At 49.5% G+C, this 23407-nt stretch overlaps 1 protein-coding gene and 1 non-coding gene across 10 annotated transcripts in view; both read right to left on the bottom strand.

The window, feature by feature from the left end:
• Positions 1 to 276: 276 nt before the first annotated feature.
• The window catches only part of VPS13D (vacuolar protein sorting 13 homolog D), a 256101-nt gene continuing 232970 nt past the window's right edge, over positions 277 to 23407 (bottom strand). For 8 of the 9 annotated variants that reach the window (XM_027060372.2, XM_027060374.2, XM_027060375.2 and 5 more), the window contains 3 exons: positions 15426 to 15557; positions 4849 to 5089; positions 277 to 3206 (listed from right to left, as the gene is read on the bottom strand). In XM_027060372.2, coding sequence (XP_026916173.2) covers positions 3075 to 3206; positions 4849 to 5089; positions 15426 to 15557 — 505 coding nt within the window. In that variant the 3' untranslated portion in view covers positions 277 to 3074. The remainder of the gene's footprint in view (positions 3207 to 4848; positions 5090 to 15425; positions 15558 to 23407) is intronic. The other variant, XM_027060377.2, reaches the window with a different exon arrangement.
• LOC113599701 (small nucleolar RNA ACA59) lies at positions 4504 to 4644 on the bottom strand. Its single transcript, XR_003420615.1, has one exon. It is a non-coding gene; the product is annotated as a small nucleolar RNA ACA59 (small nucleolar RNA).

Raw genomic sequence — 23407 nt, 5'->3', positions numbered from 1 at the left:
ATATGAGAAGTTCCTCCCTGCCGGGGCCCAGGCTGCTCGCCTGAGTGGTGGGGTGAGAGGCTGGCCGCAAAAAACCGGGCTTGGAGCACGGAACGGGCGGCTTACTCTTGGAAAGTGAAATAATGTTCAAGGTGAGGATCTGCCCCAGGATCATGCTTCCCTGGAGCGAGGGGACAGGTTTTGTGTTCCTGTGAACGTCAGGATGTGTCTGGCATCGATCACTGGCACCGGTTCTAGAATCTGCGCAACACCAAGAAACCAGAAGAGAACGACCTGTCTGGGAAGTTGATAAAGCATTTTATTCCACAGGAAGAAAAATAACGACTCTGATATGAGACACAGACGAAAGAGTCTTAACAGATGGGTGATTGTATAGAATCATGTTTACACAGTGGAGAACCAGGATTTTATCAAGCAGCTACTATGGTATTTTGAGGCACAGATGATGCTTAAAAACACAGTGGCCCTAGAACCTTCTGAACACCCAGGTGAGTACCCACCAAGCTGGGGCTGCTGAGAGGTCTGCTTTCCTGCCCTCTGATCGGGTCGGTGGGCGCAGGGGATCGGCCTGAGCCCCTCGGGGGAGCCCTCCCCGGGGGCAGAGCAGCAGCACTGGCCGCGGGGCCCTGCTGGGTCCGCCAACCATGCCTGGTCAGGGAATTAGGATGGCTTTTGATTTCTCCTTATCCAATTTCTCCTTATTCAATTTATTTTACTTTCCTCAGAGAGAAACTGGGTATTTGGGACAGCATGAAAATCGGTAGAAATTATCATAACAAAGTCTCAGACATCAAGGGCTAAACACCAATTGAAAAAGAAATGGGGCATTCAAGTAGCCAGGGGCAGGGCCTGCTTCCTTCAGAGCTTTGAATTTTTTCCTGGCCAAGCAGGAAACGAAGTCCAGAGCCCCACCGAAGCCTTCCCACCGTGGCTGGCGTGAGGGAGCTCTATAGCGGGAGCCTCCTCTCAGGCCCCTTCAGCAGCGAGGGCTCGCATGACCCACCGAGAGGCGCGACTGTTTCTAGAGCTAACATTAGAAAGGAGCCCAGAGGAGGGCATCCGAACACCTCCCTGGGTCCCTCAGGAAGCAGCGTTGCGCCCTCCACCGGCTTGCTGCGTCACAGCTGCCACGGGTGGGGGGGGGGGGGTGTTGGGGGACCCAAGGCTGCCCTCCTCGTCAGTCTTACGAAATTCCACCGACTTCATTCCAGAAAGCGACAGAAGGCTCACTGAGGCAAACAATCAACCCTTCTGAGAGTTTCACCTTTAAGGGACGGTGATCTCTGGCAGTGGGTCAGTGATGACAAAGATCACAAGGCAGACTTGTGGGGCGCAGAGGAGGAGGCTGGTGAGGAAGACACAGGTCACCCTGCTGGGGATCTTGTGCGTGAGGGGACGCAGTCACGACTGGCACCCAGCAAAAAAAAAACCAAAACACGCCAACAAACGACAAACCCAAACCCACCCCAACCCTTCGCGAGCTAAGCTTCAACGCGGCAACCCACCAACTTAGAGTCGGCGAAGACCACACAGACCTTGGGGTTCAAGGCGGTCCTCGAAAACCCCACTGAGCTAGAGCTCTCGAGCACTTGTGCTAAAGCTCCCTTCCTGCTTCTTTAAAAACACGCACGCACACGCGCATGTGCGCAGAGGGGAGGGATGGTGAGATGGACAGATCAGCTTCATGTGAGTCTTGGAAGGGTTTGGGTCAAGAGTTACAAACACCCAAACCTTGCACACATCCGCTGATCCAGAGTCATTTTCGATCTCCGCCACACGGGACGAGGTTGTTGAAACCGATTAGTTCTATCAAAATGAAAACGTTAAAATCACAAGGCTAGTCATTCATTCTAGAGTGAGCTCCCGCTCCCAACCTGTTTATTCCAACAACAAGAACAAGACCCAGGCAGAAGAGGGCACTCATACCAGGCCTTGCTACTGGCTGGAATTTAACACTGAGGACAAGAGATGTTTTAGCCAAATCTCGGTTCCACGAAAAACTTGCAAAACAGCTTTTTAATACTCGGATTTCATTCCCTTTTCTGAGGCTCTCTCTCTCCCTTCTCGTCCCAGTGTTACCATCACTGAGCCCAGGGCTGGGCGGCTGTGGTGCTTGTCTGTGGCTTTATCAAACAAGAAAAGAGTTCTAGGACTTTCTCCTTGTTGTTCCGAAAGGAAAGGAGGGCATTCTTAACTGTGGGCTTCTGATAGATCTGTGGATTTCTGATTTGTTAAAACAAACAGTTGTGTGAGATTTTTTTTTTTTTTTCTCTCCTTCGAAATCAACAGAGCCTACCGGTGTTTCAAACTGATCCTCTCTGACAACATCCCAAGACAGACTTACAATGCTGGTGTGTGTGTGTGTGCAAGACTAGTCAGGACAAAGCCAAACAGACAGATGGAGGGAAAAGAATCTGTGACAATCTAGGAACTACTCTTAAAGGCGGGGTGGAGGGTGGGGTGGGAAATAAATAAAAGACGGGTTGGTTTCTGAGCCACCTCCTTTGGGGGCTGCCCTCCTGCTCCAGCCTTGAGGCCGCCCACCTCCCCTCCGTCCTCTTCCTGCAAATACTCTGGTTTCCAAAGCTAACATGGAACATTCTTCACCTTTCAAGAATGCCTTTTTTGTAGCGAGTACCCTGAATTACACATGCAGAATTAGTGCAATAGAAGATCCAATATAACTTTATATTACTTTACAGCTAACAAACCTTTACACATGTCACAGGCCCTGCTCAGAAACGCTCCTGTATATTTACAAACACACAGTTGTACATATATACATGTTAACAAAATACAGGGCAATCTAAAAATTAGATTCATCTCAGTACATTTTTTTTTTAACGTTATTCAGCCAATACCTTTTAAAAATTACTTCCCCGCAATCTAAAGGAACCCCCCAACCCACCCACAAATTAATACGGTTTCCGTTCGTATCGTCCCCTCGTTCCTTGACAGCCCACCCCCCAACCTTTTTCCGGTTTTGCCTCTGATTTAGGCCAAGCCTTTGGGCCTTTCCTCCCGATTGACTTGGGGCTTGTGTCTGCGAGCGTCTCTCTGGCAGCTGGGATTTTTCAGGAGTCCAGCTCCAACCGCTCTTGATTTTCAGTGAGTCTTAACATAAGTTGCTGCTCATAGTAAAGGCTCTTTGCATAGTTTATCTCTTGTGACAACTTGACGGCAAGGCCCTCCGATTTCACATGGACCTGGAGAGCAGAACAGAATGAGTGACCTGCCCCCGAGGTGGAGGCCAAACGAATCACAGGACGCGGGCAGATTCCTGGAATCCGCGTCTTTGACATACGTCCCAGGTGACGGGGTAGCCAAGCCACAGTTATCTGACATTTGGGACGCCCTCTAACCGACAGCCAGCGAGCCTCAGCTCTGAGGAGACGGGTCTGCTGAGGCAGGACCGAGAGCAAGAAGAAAGGGCTGCACCGAGGGGGTTCACCTCTAATGTCTGGTGCCAGTCAAAGAGGGAAGAAGAATCCTCAAACTAACGTCTCGAGGCCTTTCCTATCAGGAATGCTGAGTTGCTCAGCTGCTTTGAAAGGAGAGAAATGTAGCTGGGCAAGGCTCCCCATCACAAAAAGGAACTTGTGGAAATACTCAACTTCTGGGTGTTAACTCTGTGACTCTACCAGCCCTGGCTTAAGCCGACGACCCCAGGGGAGCCTGCGCAAGCCAAGCCAAACCCAAGTGCATTCCTGAGCAGGGGAAGGTCAAGGGGTTTCTGAGGAGAGAGGCCCAGCGAGGTTGGTTGTGGTTTCTGATCTGTAGGGAGAGCCGGGGAGAAGAAGCAGGGCCACTTTGAATGGCACATCATTCTCAAGAGCAGCTTTGAAAATCGCGGCATGCCGGGTGAAAAGTGAGCATGACGAACACCTGGGTTTCACGAAAAGCCTCCAAGTCAGACTATGGAGATGGCGGGTCTCCTCACACGCGCTTCTGCTGAGCCAACAGGTCCCTCCGAGCGGAAGCGGCAAACAAAGTGGTCTAGACTGCCAGCTCTGGAGTCGTACTACCTGGGTTTGAAGCCCCAGTTCCTTCCAGCGCTGGCCATATGACCTCGCGCAAGGCACTTGCCCTCACCAAGCCTCCTTACCAGCCAAGTGGGAAAGACGGCAGCACAACAGCACGTGACCCTCAGGAAGTACTTAGTATCCAGCCTGGCCCAGGGCACATCCTTACTGGATGCTGGTTATTAATAGGAACGTTATTAAATACTAATAGCTTTCAAATGCAAGTCCTGCCGTGACAGTACCTTGTACCCTTTGGAGGCAATGTATCCATTTTATTCACAAATACTTATTTTGAGTTTATTCCGGGGAAGGGCCTTCGCTATGCTAGATACTGCTTCTTTGTGCAGAAGAGGAAAGTTTGCAATTGTTATAGAGGAGAAACGACAGAGAAGCCAGTATGTGCTGTAAGACCTTAGGTTCAGTGCACCAAAGAGTCGCATTTTAGGGATAACCCCCCCCCCCCCCCCCACGTATCACGTCGTTAGGTTCCCCCCCACTAACTAGAGCTGGCACGGCTGTCTGTGCTGTACCGACGGGCAGTGGAGGCACAAGTGCCGAGGAACTGGTGGGGTCGTTACTGGTAGAGCTGGGAGGGCAGTGTCACCCCAGTTAACGCACACACGGAGCTCCTTCTGTATGCAGGACTGAGAAGCAGTACCCCTGGGGATTAGTGACCGCTCGGCGTAAACCTAAAGTGAATCCCTGTTGAAAAGCATAAGCAGGGCAGAGGCGATCCGGGGGCCCTTTCTATCTCTCAGCCACGGAATACGCCAATTCGGGGGGGAGGGGGGGCAGCACGAAGAAGACAGGCCAGGTGGGTACTCACCATGGGCTTCTGGTGGGAAGGGCCAGGGATGGACACTCCACTGCTTGAGTTCACTGCCTTCTTGGTCACCTGCACATACACCTTCCCGTGGTCCTTGGAGACGAGGCAGTGGTAGAGATCGTCGTATTTGACTTCCAGGAAGATGGCCTCTCGATCCACATAGTCCCCACTTTTCAGGAAGTAAACGGCTTTGGAGGAGATGAGCACACAGTAGCTGTCGATGTTCTCCACGGCTATGAAGCTGTGAGAGAGGGGGAAAGGTCAGAAGGGCACACCGAACGGAACGTGGCCTCGACCCACGGCGCCGGGCCACTCCCGGTCACTGAGCCGAAGGAAGGGGAGGCGGCCTGGTGTGTGGGCTCCTGACCAGGCTCCCTCACGTTTACCGCCCCTTGAGCCTCAGTTCCCTCATCTGTAAATCTGGACTAAGGGTGTCAGTGACCTCCCGGGCCCGTACAGCACATGGCCCCGTGCACGGGGTGCTGGATCCAAGGAGCTCGGGACGACGACCAACAGTACAATTCTATACCCTGGAATTGCACTGTGCGGGGTTTCTTTTTCAGTGAGAGTTTTTAGGGAGTTTGAGGCCCAGAGGAAATGGAACCGGGCTTTGCTGGGCAGAACAGAGGGAGAAAATATAATGCCGTTCGACACCCACTGAAGTAGCCGCTGACAACGTTCACACGGGCGGGGTGCTGGGGACGCAGGGGGAACGCAGAATTAATGAGGTTTCCCAGGCAGGCTGCTGCGAGAAGGCGGCACGACGCCTCCAGCATTCGCACACGTGCACCCCGGTCCTTCCTCGTCACGGTTCCAACGAGGTGGCCCAGCCCGGTCTCCGCTCCACGCTTCGGTGACGGAGAACCCCCGCGTGTTCAGAAAACTCTAATAAATTGGAAAGTGCTTTCTGAAGGGAAGCTATAATCCCGATTTGACTAACTTCCAGTCCTTACTTGCAGGGGCTGTAGGGCCACTTGGGGGGGGGGGGGCGGGGAATCTCATTCCCTTTCCTCCATGGAGCTCACAGATTTAAAGTGGAAATTTATGCACGTCAAACCTTTCAGCTCAGCTCCTGAATGAAGGGCAGTGACCCTTGGAAACCGCCGCAGCAGCTCTCTGGGGCCTGGCTGCCTCTGTGGCATCTTGTGACAGCCTTCCACAATGGGGCGGCGACGTCGAGGGACAGCAAAAGAGACCAGATGACGGCAAGAATACTAAGAGCTGACGACAGGCTGGCTGTCAAGCTCTGGCCCCCTGGGACTTGATGTCCTGAGAGGAATTTCCAAACTGCGGTCGCTGGGCCGAGGGAGGCTCTCCCCGGAGCTGCTTGGGGACTGGGGTCCCAGGATGGCTTTGTTTCTCTGCGGTCACAGAACACGGAGGGGACGGAGGCCCGGGCATGGGCCGCTGGGGCACGGGCCCGTCTCCTTTCAGACCCAAGCATGTGCTGGGCACCCGCTCGCCTGCAGGCTTAGAGACCCCCTCCACCCCCCCCCCCCCCACCTACCCTTCCAGAGCACAACCTATCGAAAGTCTCCCCACCTGACGATTGCCCAGTTCCAACTCCTCCATGAAGCTTGCCTGGAATCCTTCAGTCCTGCCCCCGCTTCTGAATGCCTAGCTGCTTACCTTCAGAAGCACTGCCAAACCCTCGGCTCTCTACGCAGAGGTAAGAGTGGGGTCTGCATCCTACGCCCCCACGTCTGCCCAGGAGCCCACCCCCACCGAGAGAGCCACCCCCTACACGCCCAGTATCTGCCCGTTTCAGTTGCCACTTTAATTACAGCCTTGCATGACAAAAATTGGGGTTTATTGTTCTATTCTAACTGGGTGGCAATGCAAGAATGCAGACTTGTAAAGTCTCGATGCCAAAATTAGAAGTACCCAGCAGCTTTTGGTGTCCAGGCCACTTAGCACAGAATTTCCCACATTCCAGGTTCTGACAGTCTTAGGGGGACAGCATTATCACTTCATCGAGCTAAACAGAATCTAAAATAGCCTGTCCCGGGGCGCCTGGGTGACTCAGTCGGTGGAGCCTGACTTCGGCTCGGGTCATAATCTCGAGGTTCGTGAGTTTGAGCCCTGTGCTGGGCTCGCTGCTGTCAGCGCAGAGCCAGCTTCGGATCCTCTGTCCCCCTCTCTCTCCGCCCCTCTCCAACTTGCGTGCGCACTCTCTCTCTCTCTCTCTCTCTCTCAAAAGTAAAAAAATAAAAATAGGTCATCTGGGGAAAGAAAAGAGGAAACAGAGAGAGAGAGACAGAGAGAGAAATGAAAAAAGCATCCTGACAGAGAGGAAGCACCGCAGGGCCAGAACTTGCTGCGCAACTAGCATGAAAGCCCAGATCAGCTTATGGTTTCTGAGCACGGGTGGGCTGGGCAGGCAATGGGCTCTCAAGAGACCCCAAAGTTGGCCACCTCAGTTGGGATGAGAGCAGGAATGTGCATTAAAAATTCAACTGATAGGGCGCCTGGGTGGCTCAGTTGGTTGAGCGTTGGACTTCAGCTCAGGTCATGATCCTGAGGTTCGTGGGTTTGAGCCCCGCGCCGGGCTCTGTCCTGATGGCTCAGAGCCTGGAGCTGCTTCGGATTCTCCCTCTCTCCCTGCCCCTTCCCTGTTCATGCTGTCTTTCAAAACTAAACAAACGTTAAAAAAAAAAAATATATCTCAACTGAGTTTATTTCCTTTCCTCTGGTCCTTGCCCCCACTCTCACTCGTTTGGCACCTGCTGTAGCTGACATTTAGGCACAGCCTCTAGAAAGAGCCAAGGCCTTTCCATCCGGGCAGCTGCTCTCACACCGGGGCCAGGGTGGCTGAATTATTAGTGCACTTTCCATACTGGAACACTTTTATAGGCTTTAAAATAGACTTCTTACCAAGATGCCACAGATGGCACAAGTCCTCAGTCAGGCCAGGACTGCTTTGGGAGGAAGCGAGGCCCTGAGCTCGGGTGCTCTCCTGAGGCATCTTCGCACAGAGGCGGAAGCACAGGCTGCGAGGGCAGGGAGACGCTGCCAGGCCTGGCGACCCTGAGCAGCCCAGCTGCTGTCCTTCTGGGTCAGTTCCTTCATCTGACGACAGAGGGGATACTACCTGCCAGGAACGTCTAAAGAATTCACAGCCACACAGAAATATGAGGGGAGAGCAACAGCTTTGTGAACGTGCACAGACCTCTGTTCTGTGACCAGGGGCTCCCTTCGTGCCCTGAAACCACCACGCATTAGAAACACTTTCTGGACATTTATGTGAACTTCTTTTTCTTCTTCTTTATTTGCGGGGGGGGGGGGGGGGGTGGGGTGGGGGTGGGGGTGGGAGGGGCAGAGAGATGGGGAGAGAGAATCCCAAGCAGGTCCCATGCTCAGGGAGGAGCCCGATGTGGGGCTCGATCCCATCATGACCTGGGCCAAAATCAGGAGTCAGACACTTAACTGACTGAGCCACCCAGGCGTCCCTCCATGAACTCTTCTAAAGTCTTTTCAAATCAAAAGCAGATCAGAGTCAATGGTACAATGGAGAGCAGGAGGAAGGGAGACGGTGCAGCCACGGCTGGGGTGCCAGGTCCCCAACGATGGTTGGAACAAGAACCCAGAGCCTGACTTTGCAAAGCTCTGCCCCCCGTTTCCCCCCTGACGCTTCCCTCGTGCTCCTACAACCAACCACCAGGACTCGGGGTTTCCTGTCGGTCATCTTTCTCTTTGTTACACAATCTGGAAATCACACCAAAGAATAATTAAAACCGGGCTCTAGACTAGGGGTCTCCGTTGTGGAGGCAGATCCCAAGCATTTCATCTGCGAGGGGACCCACGGCTCAGGGTGATCGGAGCAGCTGGCCGAGGCAGCTTTCCTTCCGCTAAAGGCGCTTTCCTCCCCTGCTGGCCATCCTCCTGCAGAAGCTTCTCTCCACAGGCTTTCGTGGGCTCCACTTGAGAGGCTCGGGGTTTTGCTCACAGAGCGGCAGCAGCTACTGTTGCCCTGGAGCCCAGTCCAGACCCCTGGCTTCCCACTTGTCTTTCTGGAACAACTGTGTTTCACACGGGGCTGCTTCTGACCCGTAAATGAGGGACGATGGTGAAACCTCAGGGGATGACACAGGAGGAAAGCCAGTGTGGTCTCAGGCTGATCCTGAGCACATCCTTCCAGCCTTTGACCTAGTAAGAACCCAGAGGGAGGGAGGGAGGATGAAAAAAATTGTGGCCTGAAACACAAAGCATCTGGCTAAGCTCTACGCTTCAAATATGGAGGGAACTAGGGAAGTCACCCAGCGCCCTGGTGATACATTTTAGGTTGGCGCAGACACTACAACCGCTTCTATAAAAAATAAGATTTTTAGACTTTAGGTAAAAGTTTTACTTTTCACCATCCTTTAAGGGGAGAAGGGGGGTGGGCGGGGCGCCTGGGTGGCTCAGTCGGTTGAGCGTCCGACTTCGGCTCAGGTCATGATCTTGCGGTCCGTGAGTTCGAGCCCCACGTCAGGCTCTGTGCTGACAGCTCGGAGCCTGGAGCCCGCTTCGGATTCTGTACTTGCTCTCTCTCTGCTCCTCCCCCATTCATGCTCTGTCTCTCTGTCTCTGTGTCTCTCAAAAATGTATACATGTTAAAAAAAAAAAATCAAGGGGAGAAAGAAACTTCAGAAAGTTTCTTCAGAAAGGCTGGGGCACATGGCTTACATCATTCTCCGAGGTGACAGGTGCTGACAGTGGGTCACTCTGGCAAGGTCCGATGCCACAGAAGGAAAACCCACCCTTGCTAACAACATCCCCCAACCACGAACACCACGGGGGCACTCTCGGCCACCAACGGCATCACCAACGTTAGCTGCGGTCTCTCGCTCGGCGGTAGGTAGCGACGTCCTCTCCAAGTCGCGCGGCTGACATGTGACCAGCCGGCCTTGCCCGTCGCCTCTGCACGGAAGAGGTGCTCCGTTGCTGGCGGCCACCGCAATTTCCTCCTTCCGTTGAGACAGATGCTAAGTGACCCTGACGGGGGGGGAGGGCCTTACAAGTCCCCAGACCCTCACGTCGGCAGGTTGGAGAAATGAGTGCCCTTCTCAGCAGCCACATGGAAAACAGTTCAGGACCAACTAACTGGTCCTTGGGGAGAGAGCAATCTGCCAAGTAACTGCTTCACCCCCCCTCTTCAAGTTGATTTCTTTGTTTTCCTCCCACTTTTTGTTTTTTGCCGTATTAACTCTATTTGTATATCCATATTCTACTTAATTTTGGAGTCATTTCAAAATGGAGAAGTTCTTTTTTTTAAAAAAAAATTTTTTTTTCAACGTTTATTTATTTTGGGGACAGAGAGAGACGGAGCATGAACGGGGGAGGGGCAGAGAGAGAGGGAGACACAGAATCGGAAACAGGCTCCAGGCTCCGAGCTGTCAGCCCAGAGCCCAACGCGGGGCTCGAACCCACGGGCCGCGAGATTGTGACCTGGCTGAAGTCGGACGCTTAACCGACTGTGCCACCCAGGCGCCCCCAAAATGGAAAAGTTCTGAGTCATCTTACTGCAAAAGCGCTCCTAGAATACCACCCCCCAAATGGGTCACCCCCTGAGTCCATCCGTGACCCCCAAATCTGTGTCTGAGCCTGGTTTTCCACACAAATGCATCCCACACATCCTCACACTCAGGATGTGCTCGGCCAGGCTGCTCCTTCTCCTCCACCCCCCTCCCTGCCCCCGCCTGTCACGCTCGCTGGTCGGTATCTTGGTACAGCCAAATGGGCAAGAGGCTTGGGGGTCACTTTCACCCCCTCCTCACTCCGAATCTGTATTTAGCCAGCAGGACTGTGAATTACGCTGATGCCTTCTCCCCAGATACCCTCGACTCCGTCCTCCCCAATCCTTTTCACTGCTACCGGAGCGACAGGTGCCTCCACCGTTCACCGGGCCACTTACGTCCAGGGCGCCGCTGGCCGCCCCCCACCCCTCGCCCCGCCACTGCCCTGCCCTCCTGTCTCATCTGACTCTGATCCATTTCTCTGCTGCCGGCAAGGTTCCGTCCTTAATATGTAATTGTGAGTGGGATCGTCTTCAAAACCTCACCACCGCCTATAGGACAGGTGAACTCGGTGTGGCTCTCAGGCTCTGGGCTGTGAGCCACCTTCCCACATGGGTGCTGCCACCACACCTGGTGAGCCCCAAACCTCCAGAAATGCCAGTAGCTCAGCCACCGTCTGTGCCTGTGCCCGGCCCCCTTCTCTGTATACGGGCCCTTCTCTCTTCTCCTCTGGGCACGTTCTCCTCATCCTGCAGGACCAGGCCAACTGTCCACAGCCTTCCCCGGCTCTCCGAGAATAAATTAATCACTTCCCCTTGAGGCCTCATAACACATGGCTCACGCTTCTATTTTAAAAGCAATCATATGTTACAGATAGTTGGTAACCCTGTCTGCTTCCCCTGCAAGACTGCGAACTCTGCGAGGAAAAAGCACATTTCTTACTCTTCCTGGCACATACTAGCATTCGATACATTTATGCCTTAGGTAGTCTTAGAAACTGACAGAGAATTCACATTGTAAGGTCCTCAGGAGTTTGTCAGAGCACAGGCAACTTTGTATGTTGGATATATTTTACCCAGTAGTCAAGTTAAAAAAACTCTCTTAGAACTCTTGATCTAATTTACTAAAGATTTAGTCAAGCCATTCACTTTTATCGGCACAGCTGGCTAATCTGTCAAGTGAGTTTTAATTCAGGGGCATATCCAAGAATGTCCAATTCCCTAAGTGTCTATGGTTATTGACAGAGTATTTCCAGGTTTAGAAAATGAAAGCAAACGAGCTTTAGCCCATTCCTCAAAAGGACTCGTCTTTTGTTTTTGTTTTGAGACTATATATGTTACTATAAGGCTTATATTTGTGATTCTATGCTGTTAGAATCAACACCATAATCTGTGCTCTAAAAAAAATAAATTCTGATTTCTGTCTCATCTGCAATTTGTCAAGAAAGACAAGATCCAAAATGCCATACACAAGTATGTTTACATGGAGGGCAAGAAAGGAAATTTTTATTTTTGTTTTTATTTCTTTTTGTACTTGAATGTGCTGACCATGTGCACAAATTCCTTTCATCAAACAGAGAAAGAGCTTATTTGGCTGCTGGGTTAATAGGCTATTTTTCTTTTCTTTTTTTTTTTTATACTTCTCTGTACTAAAATAAAAATCTCATAAATGTTATTGTCTGAAACAACATTTAAAAGATACAATCCATGGGGCACCTGGGTGGCTCAGTTGGTTAAGCGTCCGAGTTTGGCTCAGGTCATGATCTCACGGCTCGTTGCGTCGGGCTGCCTGCTTTGGATTCTGTGTCTCCCCCTCTCTCTGCCCCTCTCCTGCTTGTGCTGGCTCTCTGTCTCTCAAAAAATGAATAAATGTTAAAAAATTTTTTTTAAAAATATTAAAATAAAAAATACAATCCAGTGGTCAAACTCCAGGAAACGGTAGATCAGAGCAGTTTCTTAGGTCATGCGGGTTGCTCATGGGAACCTTTTCTTAAAAGGTAAGAGCCACCCTAAGGCTTACAACGCTGGTGGGTCACTTTGTGATAAAGTTGTAGAAATAAAATAGGGACTTGTTTTCCTTTCTTTTTCTTCTTCTTTCTTAAATGAAAATGAGATCCCTGGCTACAGATGAGACACTAGTTACAAGGAAAAAATAATTTAATCAGATTGGACAAATTTTACTTTAACATCATCTTTACCCAGGATCCTGTTTCAAAACCCAAACTGCAAAGGATGGGAAGCAATGATAATCCTGTAGCATACCAGAGAAGCAGTTGATTCTTCCAAAAGCTGAAGCCTTTTTAGCTGGCCAGACCTTAAATCGTATGTCAGTAACTATCTTTTAAATACTAATTAATGAAATAAAATAAAAAAATTAAATGAAACTTGATCTGGGAGAACACAGTTGAAGTGCCCATGGCACTGGGGACTTTGTGGGGTTTTCACTACATCAGGAAGTAATTACACAACATTTTCCAGAAGTGAAACAGTGAGTCTAACTGGAAAAAAATGTGGAAACATTTAGTTAGAACAGTAGAGCAAGGTATTAAAGACCCTTTTAAGGGGTTAACTCTGAAGGAAAATATGCAAATAATTAGGTCTTTAAATATGTTTTTAATTACAAGTCTAGGATAAAAGTCAGAGGTATAATTTGGCAATTGTGTGCGTTTCTTGAAAACTCCTTTCTTGCAAAGCGATGATTCTAATGTTCACGTCACCATGAAGACCCAGCCTGACAACCGAGAATACTTCAGAGAAATATTTGCCGGGTTCCCCGATGGCTTCTTCCTTGTATGCCGGGGAAGGCCATGGTCACGTGCTTTCTTCAACATTCACTGGCGAGATTTAACCCACAAACTTGGGTAGCGACACATGGTTTTCATCTTTAGAGTCAAAATTCATTCATGCCAATATCTTTTCCCAGCTCGTATAAATTTCAAGGGTTTCACGAAATCTATTTTACTGACTTCAGTTTGATTCCAGTTTCCAGCTTTACGTGGCTCTGTTTTCAATGTGCGTGTATCTCACTGGGAACGATCCTACGTTAGCTGTCCTACACCATTTCTCCCTTGTGTTTTTGGCACATGCCATTCTACTGAAAATGAACTTTACAAGGACCGAGATGGTTTGAATTGAATAGCGGCGAGTGGGGGAGGAAATGAAAAGCACCACGTACAATAATTTATAATCTCAACCTTTGACCAGCAAACCTCCAAAAGATGGAAGAGTGAACGTGTATTAATATAATGCCATACTGCAGCTATCCAGCTATCATTCATTCAACAAATATTTATTGAGTGCCTATTAAAACGAAAATCCCAGGGCTCCTGGGGCTGCCCTTCTAGCCGCCTCTGAACCATGCCCTGCCAGACCTGAGGAATGACTCTCTGGGCCTCTGATCCAAGAGTTCCAACAGCAAAGGTGTATAAAGGGCAGCTGTGGCACCAAATCCTCCCCCGAGGAAGCAGGAATAGAAAGTCCCCCCCTGGAGGGAAGTTGCCTGGGGATTCTGGGTATTGCAATGGTGACCAGAGCCAGGGCTAGACTAAAAGCGCAAAACATATTCAAGAAGCATGCTGTGGACGGAACGGTGTCCCTGCATTAGCCTTATGCCAAGGCCCTGTTTGGAGGAAGGAAGTAATGGAAATGATTAAGGTTAAATGACGTCTTAAGGGCAGGGCCCTGATCCTACAGGACTAGGGTCCTTATAAGAGACACCAGAGTTCTTGCCCTTGCGTGTTCTCTCTCAGACAGAAAGCGTCCATCTGCAAGGCTGGAAGAGAGCTTCCACCAGGAACCAAACTGGCAGGTGCACCTCCACAACTGTGAGAAAATAAATTTCTGTTTTTTCAGTCACCCTAACTATGGTACTTTTTATGGCAGCCTGAGCTGAAACAGTATCATGTCTCATCAAGAGACCTTCCAGTAACACTGCAGGGGGCCTGAGTTACCCAAAACGCATCCGGGAAGATGCCATCCTACCCAGCAAGCAACAGACGAATTCTGGACTTGGTTTTTGATGTCTCCATTCAAATACTGCTATAAAAATATGAGATGAGGTCAGCTTAACGCCGTCTCTAACAATGACAATGAAGCCTATCCTGAATTAACCTCTGCTTCAGACACTCCTCCATCAGACAAAAAATATTCATGGCCCTCAGAGCCCTGCCCCTCTTGCTTTAGCTTAAAGGAGAGAAATGAGCATTAAAAGAAATTAAACAACCATTTTGCTACTCGCCAGGCACAACCAACTGCCTTCTCTGGAATGGAGGGTCTAACACCAATTTAAGTTAATGAGCTTTTTTTGTGTGTGTTAAAGAATATCCTAAAATAGTGATATACTGAATCCTATCGTGTCAACTTGGAATAATTTCACTAACCAAAAATACTCCAAGACCCTAGGTATATAAGGCCTCCCTTTCAAAGAGTAACAAAACACTTTTTTAAAAATTGCTTTTCTTGGGGGACCTGGGTGGCTCAGTTGGTTGAGCGTCTGACTCTTGATTTTGGCTCAGGTCAAAATCCCAGGGTTGTGGGATCAAGCCCTGCATCGGGCTCATGCTGACTGTGGAGCCTGCTTGGGATTCTTTCCCCAGCCCTTTTCCCCTGTTGGTGCACGCTCTCGCTCACTCTCTTTCAATTAAAAAAAAAAAAAAAAAAGTCTTAAAAATTGCTTCTCTAAAATTTTCAGACACTAGTTGCCCTTTGTTTCTGTTTTTTTTTTTTCATTACTGTTCTGCAGCAAACAGTAGAACACCAAAGTTTAAGGACATTTTACAGAGAAAAAGGCCTTAAAACTGAGTATGTCCTATTCACGATCTCCTCTCTTTGAACAAACTAGAGAGGCACCACCATCTTCTAGAAACAAAAGCCAGATGTCCCACTGTGGAACCCAGTTTGAGAACCTCCACTTGAAGTCAAAGGCTTTGCAGGAGTAGTGATACCTAAACCTGTAAAAGTTTTGGGTCAAGGAATCTTCGACAAGTTCCACTCCAACGCCTAAGAGTCACGAGGGTGCTTGGAACAATAGCAACTACTTAGAGATAGAAAAGATAACTCGGTGGTTTCCCGAGGCTCCACTTACAATTCGTCCTGAATGTTGTCTGTCAGTTTGAAGAGCTGCTCCTGCCCTTCTGCTTGGCTCTCAGAATAGCGGGGCAGCAGCCCCTGGGGCCCGGTGCAGCAGCGCGGTTTGCGAACCCTCTGGGCTTGAGTCCTGGACGGGTCAAGGGACAGAAAGCAAGGAGGTCAAGCATAACGGTTGACATGATTTCCCTTCTTCATCTGAAATACAAAGCACCACGTGGCAGAGGCAGAGTCTAACTTTAACGACCGGAACTGAGCGATGGCATCACCTATGAACGCACCCGCTATGAAGACAGTGCTGCTCAGGACTCCAGTTTTGACCAGAGCCTCGTCTCTGCCATTTTCCGTGTGATCACGGACAAGTGAGTGGGCTTCTTGCACCCGGGTTCCAGTTCTCTCTGTAAAATGGGATGAGGACGCCTACCTCACAGGACTGCAGTGAGGATCAAATAAAATCGTGCCGGCCGCGCCTGCGCCCCACAGGACGTGGGCTATCTACCGGTGACGACTCCTGTTGTTGTTCCTAAGCCCTCTCCTTGGGAAAACCCCACTTTTCTAGGAATCTTCAGGAGAGGCGCCTCTGGACTCGCAAGGGACAAGAACGGTGAGGGCACCGGGGCATCTAGGAAGCAGACACCAGGCTTCTGGGCTTCTTCAAGATGAGCTCAGCTGTCTGGGCCCAGGGCGAGGGACACAGGAATCCTGTGAGGGAGCAGAAACGCTCCATGGACCGGTCCCAGGCCACAGTCTGGGACTCTGCAGCGACTCTCACTCATGCCATCCGGCTGTCGGTTGCCCAAAGGAATCTGCTTTGCCATGGCTTTCGGGGTAGGCTGATGTTGTCTTTTTCCACAAACCATATACAGGGTAATTGATAAGTACTTTTCGGTGTTTTCCTAGAAACAGGAGTCCATATTTGTCTTGGAAAGGCTGTGCATATTTCAGATGACTGATAAGAGTGCGCCGGGTCTGTCCTCGGCCTTGTACTCGCTGTACTTTTCATTATTTGTTCCTGGATTCCACTGAAGCAAAACAACCCTCTCTAGACACAGCTAGCGGCAAGCAGGAAGGCTCGTGCACTGACTCACAGCTTCAGAACCATGTACTCACAGTAGTGTAGAAATTTACTGCAAAGGCGAAAAGTGCCCTACTGGGCAAACAGGAGTACTAATACGGACGGGAACAGTCTAAAAACTCAGCACAGGCTACGCGACACTGGGACACCGCAAAGCACTCCTGGACCCAGGTCAACACTCCGCTCACCGGGCCGTGGTGTCTGAAGCCCCATCCATACCTGGTTGATGTTTGCTATGTGCCAGAGAGCCACAAGTCCAGTGGTACATTTTTAGAAGTTCAGCACTAAGGATGCCCGAGATACCACTACATGAGCTCCTCAGGGGTGGTGTAAGAAGCCTGTAAAGAGGTTTCGGTGATCTGTACTGAGGGAAGGGGTGAAACAACTTTAATTTATGTCATGTACTCACATATTCCCACTACACACAGTCTCTGTTTCTGCTTGAAGGTTTCGGCCTTGTAAACGTTGGTCTCAAGATTTAGTTGGCTGTTTACATGCTAACTGCCGGCTGAGGGGAGGAAGGGAAGTGTAAGGAGCCACCCGCTGTGGGGTCCCCAGGGGCGAGGTCAGACACCTGCTCCTGTAAGGGTGCTGGCAAACCAGGGCAGGGAGCGTGGCACACTTGCCCAGGCAGCAAAGCCCTGCTCTGTCTGCCTGGCCCCTGAGACAGCTACTGTCAGTCCAAGCCTGCCAACGGCAGGCTCATCAAGGGTCCTTTTCCCAAGGCAGTCCTCCTGTTCTGTCGCCTGGAAGAGCTTCTGGCTATCGTGACAGAAGCCCCAGAAGCCCTTCCAAGAGGAACAAGACACGCTTTTGTTTGTTTGTTTATATTTTTGAGAGAGCGAGCGAGCGAGCACACAGGCAGGGGAGGGGCAGAGAGAGAGGGAGACACAGAATCGGAAGTAGGCTCTGGGCTCCGAGCTGGCAGCACGGAGTCCGACGTGGGGCTGGAACTCGTGAACCGCGAGACCGTGACCTGAGCCGAAGTCGGACGCTTAACCGACTGAGCCAGCCAGGTGGCCCCCGCCCCCAACAGCTTTTCAGTATAAGGTTTCATCCTGATGCCTCTCCCCACATCTTCCCAATCCACTGGGAGGTCCACAGGCTCAACATCCATATGTACTCCCAATCCAACTACCGCTCCATCTCTGTCATGACTAACAAACAATCTCTGGATTTCTAATGGATTATTACAACAGTCTTGTAATTTATTCTATTTCCACCCTTGTCCGTTCTCCTCATGGCAACGAGAATGGTACTTCCAAACTACAAGTTAGATTAAGTCAGCCATGTGTCAGCACACATTTGCTTCACATCCCACTTAGATAAAATATCTACTTATTGCTTGGTGCCCCATCTGGAACATAAGCTCCATGACAAGAATGTTGTTTCATTCACTGCTATCCTGGGATCTAGAACAGTACCTGGCTCATGGTAGAAAAGCAGCAAATATTAGTTGAGTAACTGAACGAATGCATTTGTGGGTGGGTAGGGGGTCAGCATAAGGGCCATTTTAACCATGGAACTCAAAAGTAAAGGTGGCGTACTAACTTTGGTGGAGAGTTTGAAGACCAGAGATTCTGAGCTTTGAAGGTCAACAAAGTTAAGGGAAAATGTGAACCAGCTAGAATCATATCTTCCTGACAGAAAGTCAAGGATTTGTGTTTATATAGTCCGCTGATCAAAACCAAGGAAGAGACATGAAGGCATGGTCATGAAATTAATGTCTTTGCTAACACATGTAATTTCCTTAAAAGAAACAATCTTTTCATTAGTACCAAGAGTGGGAACAACATGCTATACCGATGAGGAGAAAACTTACTAAGAGTCCTAAATTCCTCCGGTGGGATCCAAAGGAGCCAGGGAAGTCAAGGAAAGGAGGCTTGATTCTGGACCTGAGCTCCTGGAAATCACATCTTGTAACAACCATGGAATAGTTGAAAATGTAAGTAAGTGTACCCCGTGTTATCACATTAGCAAATAGTTGGCTGGGGCGTACAGTTATTTCTTGACTCCATGGTATCCCTCAGGATCCTCCCCAAAATTCACTGACCCAACTCACCTCCACTCCCAGTATATCTTTGAACTTGCTAACTATAAGCCCACCCAAACGCTGGAGAACAGGAAGGAAGAGTAGCTCCCTTGTGGGTACACACTGCCTCTGTTAGGTTTCTTATCTGTCTTTCTAACAGGTTGCACACTGTCTTCCCATTTCCAAGGTCCTCATTCTGTGACCCACCAACCATCCAGGGGAGGCTGGGTGTAGTGCTCAGACACTGCTGATAGGAGGAGCTCACTGTGGCTTCAAGGGCCATGGACACAGAAGAAAAAAGAGCTCAGCTCTGCCATAGGAGGAAACAGCCATCACTCCAGGGGCTATCAGAAGGGGTGGTTTAGAGATGCTCTTACTAGGAGCACAAAGGCATTAAAGGAATTCTTCCCAGAATCCCCTACTGCTTCATCAATGTTGGGACCTGAAAAACTATTCTTTCTTCTCCAAAATTCGCCTAAATTTTTAACCTCTGAGGTCCTAGTGGGAGGCTGCAGGGGTGGGTGGGTGTGTGTGTGTGTGTGTGTGTGTGTGTACTTAAAGTCAATGTGTGTCCACACATATGGCACCAAACTTAATCAAATAATTATGAACAAAAACTAGTAAGCTGGTGTTTCAAACCTTGTAAGCCAGCAAGAAGTTTAAAGTGCTATTCTCCAGGGCAGGCCACTTTGTGATGGAACTGTCCTCTCCATCTATCGATGATGGCACTGTAAATTCAGGTTACCCTTTGAAAGCAGTATGGCCGTAGGCAAACAGTGATCTTGTCTGTTCACGCTCTGTGATTGGGTAGTACCATGTGTCTACTTTAGATTTACAATTCTTAAGTAACTTTTATGTATTCATGTTCCCTGTGAGCCTGTGAGCACCTGGAGGGAAAGGACTCTAATTCCCTGGTTCTTTAAACTGGGCTTTAGGACTGTGCTCATCAGTATCCTCAGTTCAAGGCCTACTGTCATCATTGGCCTTTTTCTTTGTTTTAAATGGTAGAGTAAAATCTGTGAAACCACCATCCCCAGCACAAAAATGCCATCACTGGCCATAGCCTGTATCTCTCTGTGTGGTCCTCTGCTGTGCCCCCCCCCCCCACCCCTCCTCCACCTAAGACAGCTACTATTCTGAATCTTCATTATAGTCTTTGCTTTTCGTTGTTTCAGGCTTTTCAAAAAGGCTGTCATTGCCTTTTTATGTCTTGGGACTTACTTCTCCCTCAAGACATACCTGCTAAGAGTCAGCCATCCTTCTGTGTGCACCTAGAATCCATTTATCGTACCACCTTATGATCATCGTCCCATCGCACGGCTATACTATCATCCATCCATTTTCCTGTTGGTGGTACAAGGGTTATTTCCAGGGTTTACTGCTATGAACATTCCCGGACACGTCTCCTGGGGAATGGAGGCAAGAGCTGCTCTGGATATATCTGGATATATACTGATCTAGGAGGCGTTTGCTGGATCACCAGGCATCAGTGTTCGCCTACCAAGACAATTCAAACTGTTTCCAAAGTGGCCGAAACAATTTACACTCCCACCAACGGTGCACTTGAGAGAGCCCTGCAATCTACATCCTTTCAACGCTTGGTCCTGTCTAGAAGAGAGCACTGTCCAGTAACACAGCCACTGATCACGAGTGGCTACCAAGCAACTAGAATGTGGCCAGTGGGACCGAGGAACCGAATGTTAAAACTTTAAAGTGATTTAAATTTAAACTGCGCGTTAAACAGTACTGGTCTAGATCCTCACGTTTCTGCTCCTTGAATGGGTACAAAATGGCATCCCGTGGCCTTCTCCTCGTTCCTGCCTTCTCTTCTCAACCTAAAGGATGATGGCGGCTGTTAAAAGAGAAGGAGGAGGCTAGATGCTGGAGCCAAGGGTCAAGGTCCAAGGCACTCTGGCCCACCACTGCCGGACCAGCCTCTGGCCTCCCCCGGCTGCCTCGTACCCTTTCTCGCGATCACCTTCACTGTCAAGACGTGCTGCGTCTTGGGCAGGGTCCTGGCAATCCTGGGGATAATGGATCGTCCATTACACAAGAGGTGGCAAAACTCTGCCCGCTCACCTCTCGTTAGTTGACGGCGTCTCTTACCGCCGCTTGACATAAAAGATGGTTGAAAACATGAGTCTGTTTAGTGCATAGGCAGCAACCCTGCCTCCACAAACCTTTGTTTAGCCAAAGGTCTGTGGTGGATTTAATTGCTGCCAGCTGGGGGCTTGTCGGCCATTTTAAGCTCTCAGCTGCTGCGGTTTATAAATTTCACAGTGTATAGAAAGAAGCAGGCCTTCCAGTCAACCAGCTAATCCAAAATGTCAGCACCAAATGAACTTGAGCTTTGAACTCCATGAAAATGTCAGAGTCGGCGGTACGGCAGGGACGACTCTTCCCCCAGGGAAGGGGCTGCTGATACAGTGGCTGATACACGGCAGATATCCACGCAGGGACGGCGATCAATACAGGCCAGGTCTGCGTCTGGCCAGTGCTATCTGACATACACTGGAGGCCCAAAACCAAAGACGAGGATCATGAAAACACTCCACGTCATTTTCCTTTAGCAACTATAAATCCAAACAAGGTGACACAAGGAGAGCTAACCAATTCCACTCGGTTGATCATGCCTTTCAGCCTGAGGGTCAACAGTTGGCCAACCGCGATTTGTTCTTTGCTTATATGATGAGTAACTGTGTCACAGCCCTATTAGTTGAAGACAGATGTTGCACACACATAACGCATACCCCTGTACAGCTTATGTTAGGCTATTAGTCAGTTGAGAAATTTGTCATGGCCAATGTCTATCAACCAAGTGAGGTTCAAAAACAATCAGTGAATGAGGAGAAAGTGTATGTGCCAAACATGTGACTTCCTAGTACAGTAGACTGGATCCTCCTTAGGGGCTGTGTGTACTGACCCCAACAAAGTGATGGACTGTGCCTGCATTTACTTTGTGTGTGTGTCCAAGACTTTTGTTTTAATTAAATATCTTACAGATATATACTGTGCTCGACTGAGCACAATTAGGCTGAGAACAGAAGGTCAACCCAGACTATCTTCGAATACTGTGAACAGGTGACAGCTACGAGATACCAGGATTCTCGACTGAATGGTTCAACCAAACATTTGACAGTCCTCTAAAAGGACTCAACGGTCTATCTAAATAATACTTTGCACTGGAATGTACGAGTTGGTTAAAACTTCCTCTGATACCCACTGCAGTATAGTGTCTGGAAGTTCGAGAAGCCTGTCACGCCATGAACTGTATCTCCTCTCCGACCTGTAGCCCTCTCATCTCTATCCACTTTCAAGGACTAAGTGGAAAAGAATTTTTCCTCCACGGATTTTACTCCTTTCAGCGGAAACCGTAATCAGAGGGCATTCTGCGAGAGGGTGAAGGCCTCTCAAGATTGGCTCAGTTGACAGGAGAAATTCTTCCCCAGAGTTCCATGACAAACAGAAATCTACTTTCTAGAACCCGCTTGGACACAACATTCAATCCATAGGCTTAATAATAATTGCTGAGCTCTGGCTGCACTAAGCCTTGAACCTAGAAAACTGTGCCAAATACCCGCTACGACGATTTGGATTTTGAACACACCAAAAAATCGGTTGGGCAGAATGAAACCAAGGATCCAAAGTAAGACAGCCAGGAAAACGAGCCTGCTTAGAGCCTTGTGTCTGCCTCTGCCCCCCCCCCGTCCCCGCCCCATTTAATGACTTTTCCTGAGCTATCACATGCACAGGCCAGCACTAGGCCTCTGGGAAGACAGGGATGAATCAAGTTTCCAGGAACCTTGCTGGAGTCTAATGTAGAAGATAAACAAAAGCAGGCAATTCTAATGCGGCACGGAGGCACTAGGAGAGGGGCTGTGTGGCCTCACGGCCCAGAGGCCAGGCTCTGCAGCCAGGCTGCAGGGCAGAACTCCAGTTCCACCACTCATAAATTGTGACCTGTGGCAAGTTGCGTAACCTCTTGGAGCCTTGGTTTCCTCATCTGTAAAATGGGGATGACAATAATGAGGCTGCTGTGAGGAGTACATAATGCATACTGTGCTCATGAGAGGCAGTGAATAAAATGTTACCTATGAGGATGATGCATCCGTGGAGAGGGCCGTGGGCACACGAGGGGGGGCCTTACCAAGCTTAGGCAGCTGAGGCCAGGATGGGCTACGGTCCCACATCCAATCCTTTTTTTTTTTTTTTTTTTAATGTTTGTTTATTTTTGAGCAAAAGAGAGCGCGAGTGGGAAGGAGCAAGCAGAGAGAGGGGGACAGAAGATCCAAGGATGTCAAGCAGGCTCCGTGCTGACAGCAGTGAGCCTGATGCGAGGCTCAAACTCACGAACTATGAGATCACCACCTGAGCAGAAGTCCAACTGACGCTCAACTGACTGAGCCACCCAGGGGCCCCATCCAACATCCAATCTTTCTCACTCGGTTTTCTTATTGGGGAGATTGCTTCAAACAGAAATTTTTCCCTTTTCCTTCCGCTTTCTTGTTAACATTCTACTCCCTTGTCTCTAGAGTCCTGAAGTCATATGTGTAAAAACGCACAAAATCCGCACTGTTATCGTCGCAAGTGAAAATGGGGGAAAGATGCTATGCATGAAATCGTTAGGAACTGTATTACCATAGCTGTTAGATTTTTAGTCATTTGACATCCTGCAGTGGGGACAACATTTCTTGGGCAGGACTTTCTCCCATCAGTGGGATTCACACCTGACTTGTTTATAGGGGTCAAGGCTTCCTATAACCCAACACATGTTTTGGGGACCCCATGACATTGCAACTGTGACAGCTGGTAGGACTCGTGCCAACAGATAGGCCTATTGAGATTTAACCTCTAAGAACAATCCTACTCCCAA

Source organism: Acinonyx jubatus, chromosome C1, assembly GCF_027475565.1.
Source record: "Acinonyx jubatus isolate Ajub_Pintada_27869175 chromosome C1, VMU_Ajub_asm_v1.0, whole genome shotgun sequence".
NCBI lineage: Eukaryota > Metazoa > Chordata > Mammalia > Carnivora > Felidae > Acinonyx > Acinonyx jubatus.
The sequence above is the reverse complement of the archived record's forward strand: the minus strand, read 5'-3'. Positions and strand labels throughout refer to the sequence as shown.